The sequence below is a fragment of the Scyliorhinus canicula genome, chromosome 1, assembly GCF_902713615.1.
Source record: "Scyliorhinus canicula chromosome 1, sScyCan1.1, whole genome shotgun sequence".
NCBI classification, from domain to species: Eukaryota; Metazoa; Chordata; class Chondrichthyes; order Carcharhiniformes; family Scyliorhinidae; genus Scyliorhinus; species Scyliorhinus canicula.
In genome coordinates, this window is record NC_052146.1 from 284,563,015 (window position 1) to 284,575,106 (window position 12,092).

Below are 12,092 nucleotides of genomic sequence, written 5' to 3' on the forward strand. Positions count from 1 at the left end.
GGTTCAGGTGTTGCCATGGAGAAAGTGGGGAACTATATTTTCCCCATGCATACGGTTGCCAGGCAACTGGGCCCTTTGTCCTAACGATTAGCTGATGGAGTTAAACAAGATGTACCTCCAGCTGTTCATAATATGCAGAGTGGAGACCAACTTGTACTTGCAAAACCCAAAACAAAACGTCTTTTATTAAACGTGATTGGGCGCACTTGATGAACAATCCTGAATGTGCTAATAGCAATAACAACAAGCAATAATCAGTTGAGTTTGTAACATGGCTCATTTATGCTTGCGAGAAGTGACATATTCAAACGTAGCGATCCATTCTCTGCAAATAAAAGACATACGTTCAAGCCTTGCATCTTTTTTCAATGACCCCGGAACCTAAAATTTTTCATTGCTTTTCCACGGCAAATTAGAAATGAGGGTTTTGCAAGCGCAGGATGTTTGAGTACGGTCACTGCACAGCCTATCACGACCAGCTGGAGGAACGTGTTATTTGATTTGATCGGCCAATCATTGAGACGTAAGGTCTAGATACCTGGGGCGGGATTCTCTGATCTTGCGCCGGGTCGGAGAATCGCTGGGGGGGAGGGGTTGGAGGGCGCGAATACTGCGGCGTCGGGCCGCCGATTCTCCGGCGACCAGAGAATTGGCGGCAATGGCGATCAATGCGGCCCACCCGGCAACTCTCCGCACTCGACGGGCCGAATGCCCGCCGCGTTTGCCCAAGTCCCGCCGGCGTCGTTTGTGTCTGGTCCTACCCGGCGGGGCCTCGGCGTTCTGGCTGTGGGGTCCATCCTGGTTGGTGGGGGGGGGGGGGGGGGGGGGGGGATATGACTCCGGGTGGGGCCTCCACGGTGGCCAGGCCCGTGATCGGGGCCAAACGATCGACGGGCTAATTGCGGGGACGCCGATGTTCCTCCGCACCGGGCCAGAGTAGAGCTCCACCATATTGCCTGGGGGCCGGCGCAGAAACGGCAACCCACGCGAATGCGCGGACCCGCACCAGCCGTGGCGAGCATTCGTGGACCCACGCCGCCTGTGCTGGTCCCCTTATCGGCAGCTGGAGCTGCATGAGGCGCTCCAGTGCCATGCTGGCCCCCTGTGTGGCGCAGGAGCGGTGCTCCTAGGGGCCAGGTGACGCCGTCGTAAAACATGTTGGCGTTTACTGTGGTGTCAACACTTAGTCCCATTATCGGAGAATCCCGCCCCTGGAAACTGGAAGCTGAGTTTCCCCCATTGCTTTCTCCATTGCAATGCCTCAATCAGAATTGACTTGCCAACCAATCAGCATCCTTTTCTCCTGTAGCATAAATTGTTGATTGTTTCAAGTGAGACATTCTTGCATTTGTCCTGATTAGTGCAAGGTGGAAAGCTTTGGCAACATGTCTCTATTTTAAGCAATATTTTATTCTCTACCTCTCCTTTGAAGCACCTTGGATGTTTTATTACATTAAAGGTATTATGATAAATAAATGTTGATGCTATCATTATTATGCCTGAGAGTAATTCTTCTAGAATCTGTTTCTTACGAGGCCAAAAGAAACAGTCAAATCACTTTGGTATCAAAAAAATCTTCCTTTGATATGGAAGGAATTGTACTACTGAGGATACAAAATTTATGATTTACATTTCTGATATAATTAATAAAACGTAGTTTTTTTTGCATCATGCATTAGTCGATGTGAGTTGGCCAGCTGCATAGCTAGTTAACTATGTTATGTAGTGAACTATTTGATGCAGTTCAAGAAGACAACTCACCATCACCTTCTGAAGGGCAACTAGAGATGGGCAGTAAATGCTGACCTAACCAGCGACACCCACATCCCTTAAATGAATAAAACAAAAGAGTAGGTTCTTTATGCGTTGCTTATGGCTATGTAATAGATTTAGGATGCACACACCCATGTGCATCCACGTCTGTCCGAAATGTATCCACGTCTTCCCAGAGTTTGGCTCCATAGTTGCTGCTCCTTTCTGGCATCACTTCCAAGTGGCTACTATTTACGTTTTTGACAATGCAGCAAGCCAGCTCAATCTGGCACTGATTCAATTCTTGGTGGATCCACATCCTGCAGAGGTTGCTGGGCACTGTTTGAGAGATCAGAACCCTTGATCTTCTTCCTGACCCAGGAGAACAATTGCTGCTCTTCTTGAGAACAGCTACTTTCGTAATGGCTAGATTTGAACCTGCAATCTTGCCTTTCATGTGGCCCAGCTTCGTAATAACGTAATAAAATGACCAAATTAACTACAGATCCGACAATAATTACAAAACCCAGAAAGGGACAGTTATAATAGTTATTTTAATAATTGAAAGATTGCTTTGTTTTCCCTTCTTGAAGACGCTGAACCAAACCTAGTTAGCTGCACTTCAGAAATATGGGCCATAAACTCTAAAATAATTGTTTTACACTTTTAAAGCCAAAGATCTGATTTTTATTTAGCTTCTGAATAAAATAATTTTTAAAGCTCCTCTGGTTTCCCTGAAGTCTGTTGCTCATGCTGACACACGCATACAATTCTACAGATAGTTTTAATCCTCCAGCATCCCCATTAATAGATCTTTTCATATATAAGCCCCAACGATAAATGCCAGCAGGCTGTTCCTCCAAGGGCGACATCTCAGCTGAATTAGTCGGGTCTCGTTTGACATCCATGCACAAACACTTCCCAAATCCCTGGCTAGGGGTCGCTGTGTTCCACCTTCTCAATTTGCACCGCACCAACAAAGATCATTCAGTTCAGCAGATGTCAAACTTAACCCTGCATGGATTGGCACCACACTGGGAGGCACATGAGGGCCATGAGTAGGGCAGCCTCCAACCTTTGGGGAAGGGTCTTTAGCGTGCATAAAACCACCCATTTTCTTTGCCCCAGGGTAGGTCTCCATAGAATCCCTACAGTGCAGAGGGAGACCATTCGGCCCATCGAGTCTGCACCGGCCCTCCGATATGCTCGGGTAAAATCTAATAAAACCTTCTGCTCTGCTGCAACTAATGTGTCTTGACTTCAAGTAGTGAAGAACACCCCTTGTGCTGCCATTTCTAACATCTGCATTCGCTATCCTGTGACTTTTCTGAGTCAAAGGCCACGATTTTCTCGCTTGCTACAGCAAACCAATCAAAAGTCCACTACAGTGGCACAAATAAATCCCACTGACAGGCAAGATTGGAAGATCCCGCCGATACTTCTTATACTGAATTGTGAAGCTTTTTATTGTGCATTAGTTTTAAAAATTAAATAAAGAATGCCAAACTGATTTAATTTAATGCCTTTATAATCTGGCCTGAATTTTTTTTCCCTGCTAATGGAGGTGAAAGGATAGTGTGGTTAACTAATTTTACCATTTTGCTTTATCAGCTGTTTTCTTGCGTAACTGTTTGTTGTGTGACTCATTTATATTTCTTGATCTTCCCAGATGAAATGGCTGAAGAGCAGGGAGAAACTTCCGTTTGCCAAACCCACATCCAACTGCTGGAAGCCATACTTCAGAACATTACACTGGAGAGCAACTTGGACCACACTGTAGCCAAGTAAAGATCATTTGCAGTGTACTTCTGTATCTACAATAACATTTCTTGTGACTGCCAATTACATCATCAGTCCTGTTAGCCAAGACTTTTCTGCAAAATGTTGTTCCTTCTGGAAATTGTCTGAGACGCTGCCACTTTTTACCACTCCGGCCGTGTCTCACGGTATACAGAAAAATAAAATTTATGCATGCGACAATTCCAAAAAAGATATCTCCCAAACTCCACGTTCCATCTTCTAGTCGCTCACTGGCTCTTTCCACTGGTTGCTCAGTGCTGACTTTAGAAATTGTCTTCTTCCCTTTACACCAAGCTTTCCTTGCATCCCTATTCACTTTACACAAGGGCTTCTTCGCTCCATTCCTCAGTATCACTTTCCACTCCAACATTGTACCTTGTGCCTCAACTGCTCATTTTCCTCTATTCTACCCTGATGCACACACTGACCCATGCTACTCATTCCCGACACTATTACAGCAACCACTGAACACGTTGATGATTTTAATTTAAAAGAAAATCTAGATGTCATTACTTCTGCTTTGAGAGTTGCCTGTAATTCAAAAATGTTAAATCCAAAGACAAAACTAATTTTGCCCATTTGGAGCTATTCTAAAGCCAGAACATAAATCTACAAAAGCAAAATAATTACACTGAGTATAAATGTAAACTGAAGACTGCAGGCTGAATCTTGGAGAGAAATGTTTGAAACTGATATGGTAAACTAATTAGGCAGTTCATGAATTATTCTGTTTCGTACTTTATTTAATAAAATTTGTGCAACATCGTGAAATAAAACTAATGTTCTTGTCCTGAGTTAGTAAGTGATAGATTACATCTGGCAAAATGTTACGGGCAGATTGCCATTTGATAAATTTGCTGAATAATGTGTTACTGCAGTTGTTAATCACACATCGTCTTCTACAAGGGCCTGCCGCCTGGAATCTTTTGGTGGGATTTATATTGATAAATATCTGCCTGTAGTTTAGTAGGGATTTACTACTGTGCTTCATTTATCTTTATTATTGTATTCAGTCATGCTACATCTCATTTTTTCTCTCCCTCTATTCTAGTGTACTTCTTGAGGAGTACATTTCCCATTCGACAAAGAGTGCCAACTCTGACAGTCTCTCTGCTTTAAATCAGAAAATTATGCCCGTGGTCAGACGTTTGGAAACAAAGTAAGCAAAAAGATACCTGTTCTGAATGTGGCATGGTGACCGAGTGAGTTGGACCGGTTCTTGGTCATTTTGCTTCAGGAGGACACTGAATTGAATCTAGCTGCATTGGAAGGGAAATAAATAGAGGGCAGTGACAGAAGCTAAATGGAGTATCACCTGATAGCCATCTTTTTGTTGCATTGATGTCTGGCAGCAGATTGCCTGCTTGCGCTCCTGCTAACGGATGAAAAAATGTGTGGAGAAAAGGAAGGGTTTATTTCCTGCAAAACAAAAGTGTTTTTTGCGTTATGCTATTTTAAGACATTTGTGAGAGCGATTAAGTATGTTGAGCTGAAAATAAATTCAATCTTTTCATGCACTTTTCCTGGTATATAGTTGTCTTTTTTTTTTAACCCGTATTTTAAAAACTTGCCGTTCTTTTTTTCCGCAGGTATCCTAATGCTTTTGATTCAGTTTTAGAAGAACGATTGAAGAAGATCAAAAGCAAGAGAGAGCAAGATGTCTTTCACCAATTTATTTATCTGTCTTTGAACAGTGCCAAGCATCAGGTAATGTAGACTTCAAAGCTCAGGCAAGTATTTTTTAAAAGAAAAAATGCCTAACCATTCAGATGCCTGCTGTACAATTAAATATACAACAGTAGGGTTCATATTTTTTTGAAAATTTTTCTTTCCTGGGAAGCTTTTTAAAAAATAAAATGGTATTTGGTCTATCAGATAAATTTAAAGTACTGCTGTTCTTTAAAACTATAACTATTACATTCAAGTTACATGACGAGAATTTAAGTTCAATCTCTTGCATCATAGAAGCAATAGCACTATCCTTTTTTATAAAAATATGTTTGAAGTTAATGCAGCGATGTATTGTGCAACACTTCCTCATTAGAATATGGTGTATTCTTTAAAGAACCATAAGCAATATGATGGGCAAACGACTGATATAATTTACTAAGAAAATTGCAGTTGAAAGGCACTGTGGGTTTTAGCAGTTAGATAGATAGAGATAGAGAAATACAGCACAGAACAGGCCATTCGGCCCACGATGTTGCGCCGAACTTTTGTCCTAGGTTAATCATAGAATTTTGGACAATTTTTCACGGCCAATCCACCCAACCTGCACATCTTTGGACTGTGGGAGGAAACCGGAGTACCCGGAGGAAACCCACGCACACACGTGGAGGATGTGCAGACTCCACACAGACAGTGACCCAAGTCGAAATCGAACTTGTGACCCTGGAGCTGTGAAGCAATTGTGCTATCCACAATGCTACCGTGCTGCCCTTAAGAAGTTAACCTACAGTCCATTATTCTACCCTAATCCATGTACCTATCCAATAGCCGCTTGAAGGTCCCTAACGTTTCCGACTCAACTACTTCCACAGGCAGTGCATTCCATGCCCCCACTATTCTCTGGGTAAAGAACATACCTCTGACATCCCCTCTATATCTTCCACCATTTATCTTAAATTTATGTCCCCTTGTAATGGTGTGTTACATCCGGGGGAAAAGTCCCTGACTGTCTACTCTATCTATTCCCCTGATCATCTTATAAACCTCAATCAAGTCGCCCCTCATCCTTCTCCGTTCTAATGAGAAAAGGCCTAGCACCCTCAACCTTTCCTCGTATGACCTACTCTCCATTCCAGGCAACATCCTGGTAAATCTCCTTTGCAGTTATTTTACTTTTAGTCATGGGTCCCAGTCCATCTGACGGAGGGAAATATTTATTATCCATCTATTTCTCTCACTCTGCTGTCATCCACGCAGAGTGCATTTTGCGCACTCTCTCAATACCCCAGTGCAAATTGGCATAAAACTGATCATTTTTCCTCAAAATACCGTGGTAGGCAATTAGATGTGGGAAATTTGAGTTTAAACTAATGCAGTTGGGAGCATGTGGTTAGGTTGGAGTAGATTTACATTGTTGGAACAGAGAAGGGGAGAGCTTCATTCTTCAGGTAGCCCACCTTGCCCCTGATTTGGGATTGATTGGTGTTGCAACCAGATGACACTTCAACTCCAGCTTGCATATCCTGCCTCCCGCTCATATGCTCACTGTTTTATCATGACTCATTATGGCTCATTCTTTCCTAGGACTTCAAATTTATGGAACTCATTATTCTCTTTTATAAATCACCTTTGTCTTACTGTTTGAATTTTGGAATCACCTAACCACTGCTACTTGCTTTTAATAGCTTTCTTCTCAATCTAATTGTCGCCCTGCATTCCAGTTCTTCATCTTTGCGTATCAACCTAATTTCTGAGTTAGAAGGCTGTGTGTTGAATCCACACTTCCAGACAGAGAGTTGAGCGGTAATGTTAGGTTGACACAGCGTACTGCACTGTCACAGCTACTGGCTAGTTTCTGCCTTTTCAGGGGGATAGGTAGCACAAGTGGATAGCACTGTGGCTTCACAGCGCCAGGGTCCCAGGTTTGATTCCTGCCTTGGGTCACTGTCTGTGCGCAGTCTGCACATTCTCCCTGTGTCTGCATGGGTTTCCTCCGGATGCTCCGGTTTCCTCCCACAGTCCAAAGACGTGCAGGTTAGGTGGATTGGCCATGATAAATTGCCCTTGGTGTCCAAAAAGGATAGATGGGGTTATTGGGTTACGGGGATAGGGTGGAAGTGAGGGCTTAAATGGGTCGGTGCAGACTTGATGGGCCGAATGGCTTCCTTCTGCACTGTAAGTTCTATGTTCTATGTTCAATATTCCAGGAAGGGAAAGGGATTCTCCGTGAGACCTATTCTGCATTTAACTCTTAGCCGTTTATCTAATTGTTGCTTGTCATACTGTGCTTAGCACAAGTTAGCTAACGCCTTTCCCTACACTTTAACTGCTGCTACAATGCAGACCTGCTTAAATGGCTGTTTCTTCTTTCATTCAAAAATATAAATAGAACTTGTACAGTTTTCCTGGCCTAGTTATTTCTCATCTTTAGCAAGAGAGAACAGGAGGGACTGAGGCTTAATTATGGCATTTGTATGTTTCGTTGAGCTTGGCCACAAGTTCAATAGCCGAGCAACTCATAATTGGCATTTACAGCAGTGGGCTGGGAGGGGGAAAATCATAGAATCCCTACAGTGCAGAAGGAGGCCATTCGACCCATCAAGTCTGCACCGGCCCTCTGAAAGAGCACCCTACTTAAGCCCACACCTCCACCCTATCCCCATAACCCAGTAACCCTACCGAACCGTTTTTGGACACTAAGGGACAATTTAGCATGGCCAGTCCAACTAACCTACACTTCGTTAGGAAAATTCCCAAAGGTTCTTCCAGATTGATATGAATGACTGTTGCTCAAAGAACTCCAAACTGCTATCATTGGGCAAGGGCAGAATCCGTTATAGTATGGTGCACTCCTATGTCTGAGTAACCTATTGACACTCAGTGTTTGCACTCACATGAATAATGTAATTTGACCTTGGGATTGGTGGAAGCATGTCCCAGAAAACAGCCAATGTCTTGAGGAGAAAGGGTGTGGGGAAAATTATAAAGGACTTTGTTAATTCTGAACTAAATTTAATTTTTATTTTAGGTATTGGCAGATTCTAACACATCTTTGTTGCTGAGTCTAAATCACCCACAGTCTACGATCCGAATATCTGCTGTTGAATGCTTGAAGGAAATCATTAACACCTCACAGGTATTGCAAGGTTTAGTAATCAATTGATTTTTAAAATTCCATAATTCAACCCGCAGAATTTTCTGTATTTCCGTTGACATAAAAGCTATGCAAAGTAACTCGAGTAGTTCCAATAAATGCCATGAGACCTTGAAGTTATTTTAATGTTGGGGGTTTACAATGTAATTAAATAAACAGGATATTATTCAGAAATTATAACTATCTGAAGGAACTGCTAGATACAGGTTAGCAAAGCTGGTAATTGTTGGTGATTGTGCCTGGGCTGAGTCCAGACCTATTGGAGAGGCTCGTGAAATCCCTCAGTTCTCTTCAGTTTCAATCATCTTGATGTGTGAGTTTACCCACAAAAGACGTTGGTTAAAGTGCTTGGGATTGCAGGTGGTGTCTGAAGATGGATAGAAAGCTGGTTAGCAGACAGGGAGCAAAAAGTTGGAATAAGTGGGTCTTTTTCTGATTGGCAGGCAGTGACTAGTTGGGTACTGCAGGGATCTGTGCTAAGACCCCAACTCTTCACATTATATATTAATGATTTGGGTAAGGGAGGAACTAAATGTAATATTTCTAAATTTGCAGGTGATACAAAGTTGGGTGGGAGAGTGCAGAGATGCTTCAGCGGGATTTGGACAGGCTGAGTGAGTGGGCACATGCACGGCAGATGCAGTATAACGTGGATAAATATGAGGTTACCACTTGGGTAGCAAAAATCAGAAGGCAGATTATTATTTAAATGGATGTCATTTGAGAGAGGTGGATACACAACAAGACCTTGGAATCCTTGTGCATCAATCGCTGAAAGTAATCGTGTAGGTACAGCAGGAAGTAAAAAAAACAAACAAATGGAATGTTGACCTTCATAGCGAGAGGATTAGAGTATAGGAATATGAATGTTTTGCTACAAATGTAGAGGGCATTGGTGAGGCCACTCTTGGAGTATTGTGTGCAGGGTTGGTGTCCTTATCTGAGGAAGGATGTTCTAGCTATGGAGGGAGTGCAGTAAGGTTTACCAGGCTGATTCCTGGGATGGTGGGACTGTCAAATGAGGACAGACTAAATCGGTTAGGATTATATTTATTGGAGTTTAGAAGATTGGCGGGGGGGGGGGGATCTCATAGAAACTTTATAAACTTCTAACAGGATTAGACAGGGTAGATTAGGAAAGAATGTTTCTGGTGGTGGGGGAGTCTAGAACTAGCGGTCATAGTTTGAGGATAAGAACATAAGAAACATAAGAATTAGGAGTAGGAGTAGGCCACATGGCCCCTCGAGCCTGCTCTGCCATTCAATGAGATCATGGCTGATCTTTTGTGGACTCGACTCCACTTTCCGCCCTGAACACCATAACCCTTAATCCCTTTATTCAAAAAACTATCTATCTTTATCTTAAAAACATTTAATGAAGGAGCCTCAACTGCTTCACTGGGCAAGGAATTCCATAGATTTACAACCCTTTGGGTGAAGAAGTTCCTCCTAAACTCAGTCCTAAATCTACTTCCCCTTATTTTGAAGCTATGCCCCTAGTTCTGCTTTCAGCTGCCAGTGGAAACAACCTGCCCGCATCTATCCTATCTATTCCCTTCATAATTTTATATGTTTCTATAAGATCCCTCCATATCCTTCTAAATTCCAACGAGTACAGTCACAGTCTACTCAACCTCTTCTCGTAATCCAACCCCTTCAGCTCTGGAATTAACCTTATGAATCTCCTCTGCACACCCTCCAGCGCCAGTACGTCCTTTCTCAGGTAGGGAGACCAAAACTGAACATAATACTCCAGGTGTAGCCTCACTAACACCGTATACAATTGCAGCATAATCTCCCTAATCATAAACTCCACCCTCTAGCAATGAAGGATAAAATGCCATTCGGTTTCTTAATCACCTGTTGCACCTGTAAACCAACTTTTTGCGACTCATGCACGAGCACACCCAGGTCTCTCTGCACAGCAGCATGCTTTAGTATTTTATCATTTAAATAATAATCCCGTTTGCTGTTATTCCTACCAAAATGGATAACCTCACATTTGTCAACATTGTATTCCATCTGCCAGATCCTAGCCCATTCACTTAACCTATCCAAATCCCTCTGCAGACTCCCAGTATCCTCTGCACTTTTTGCTTTACCACTCATCTTAAGTGTCGGCTGCAACCTTGGACACATTGCCCTTGGTCCCCAACTCCAAATCATCTATGTAAATTGTGAACAATTGTGGGCCCAACACTGATCCCTGAGGGACACCACTAGCTACTGATTGCTAACCAGAGAAACACCCATTAATCCCCACTCTTTGCTTTCTATTAATTAACAAATCCTCTATCCATGCTACTACTTTACCCTTAATGCCATGCATTTTTATCTTATGCAGCAACCTTTTGTGTGGCACCTTGTCAAAGGCTTTCTGGAAATCCAGATATACCACATCCATTGGTTACCTACCGCTCTGGTAATGTCCTCAAAAAATTCCACTAAATTTGTTGGACACGACCTGCCCTTTATGAACCCATGCTGCGTCTGCCCAATGGGACAATTTCCATCCAGATGCCTCGCTATTTCGTCTTTGATGATAGATTCCAGCATCTTCCCTACTACCGAAGTTAAGCTCATTGGCCTATAATTACCCGCTTTCTGCCTACCTCCTTTTTTAAACAGTAGTGTTACGTTTGCTAATTTCCAATCCGCTGGGACCACCCCAGAGTCTCGTGAATTTTGGTAAATCATCACTAGTGCATCTGCAATTTCCCTAGCCATCTCTTTTAGCACTCTGGGATGCGTTCCATCAGGGCCAGGAGACTTGTCTACCTTTCGCCCCATTAGCTTGCCCATCACTCCCTCCTTAGTGATAACAATCCTCTCAAGGTCCTCACCTGTCATAGCCTCATTTCTATCAGTCACTGGCATGTTATTTGTGTCTTCTACTGTGAAGACCGACCCAAAAAACCTGTTGAGTTCCTCAGCCATTTCCTCATCTCCCATTATTAAATCTCCCTTCTCATCCTCTAAAGGCCCAATATTTACCTTAGCCACTCTTTTTTGTTTTATATATTTGTAGAAACTTTTACTATCTGTTTTTATATTCTGAGCAAGTTTACTCTCATAATCTATCTTACTCTTCTTTATAGCTTTTTTAGTAGCTTTCTGTTGCCCCCTAAAGATTTCCCAGTCCTCTAATCTCCCAGCAATCTTTGCCACTTTATATGCTTTTTCCTTCAATTTGATACTCTCCCTTATTTCCTTTGATATCCACGGTCGATTTTCCCTCTTTCTACCGTCCTTCCTTTTTGTTGGTATAAACCTTCGCTGAGCACTGTGAAAAATCGCTTGGAAGGTTCTCCACTGTTCCTCAACTGTTTCACCATAAAGTCTTTGCTCCCAGTCTACCTTAGCTAGCTCTTCTCTCATCCCATTGTAATCTCCTTTGTTGAAGCACAAAACACTAGTGTTTGATTTTACCTTATCATCCTCCATCTGTATTTTAAATTCCACCATATTTTGATCGCTCCTTCCGAGAGGATCCCTAACTATGAGATCATTAATCAATCCTGTCTCATTACACAGGACCAGATGTAGGACCGTTTGTTCCCTTATAGGTTCCAGCACATACTGTTCCAGGAAACTATCGCGGATACATTCTATAAACTCCTCCTTAAGGCTGCCTTGACTGACCTGGTTAAACCAATCGACATGTAGATTAAAATCTCCCAGGATAACTGCTGTACCATTTCTACATGCATCAGTTATT

General features: G+C 42.7%; 1 protein-coding gene across 2 annotated transcripts in view; it reads left to right on the top strand.

Annotated features, from left to right (window-relative positions):
• Positions 1-12,092, top strand: part of heatr1 (HEAT repeat containing 1) — a 95,879-nt gene that overhangs the window by 18,431 nt on the left and 65,356 nt on the right. For both annotated transcript variants that reach the window (XM_038814348.1, XM_038814341.1), the window contains exons 9-12: positions 3,422-3,536; positions 4,604-4,711; positions 5,142-5,259; positions 8,249-8,356. In XM_038814348.1, coding sequence (XP_038670276.1) covers positions 3,422-3,536; positions 4,604-4,711; positions 5,142-5,259; positions 8,249-8,356 — 449 coding nt within the window. The remainder of the gene's footprint in view (positions 1-3,421; positions 3,537-4,603; positions 4,712-5,141; positions 5,260-8,248; positions 8,357-12,092) is intronic.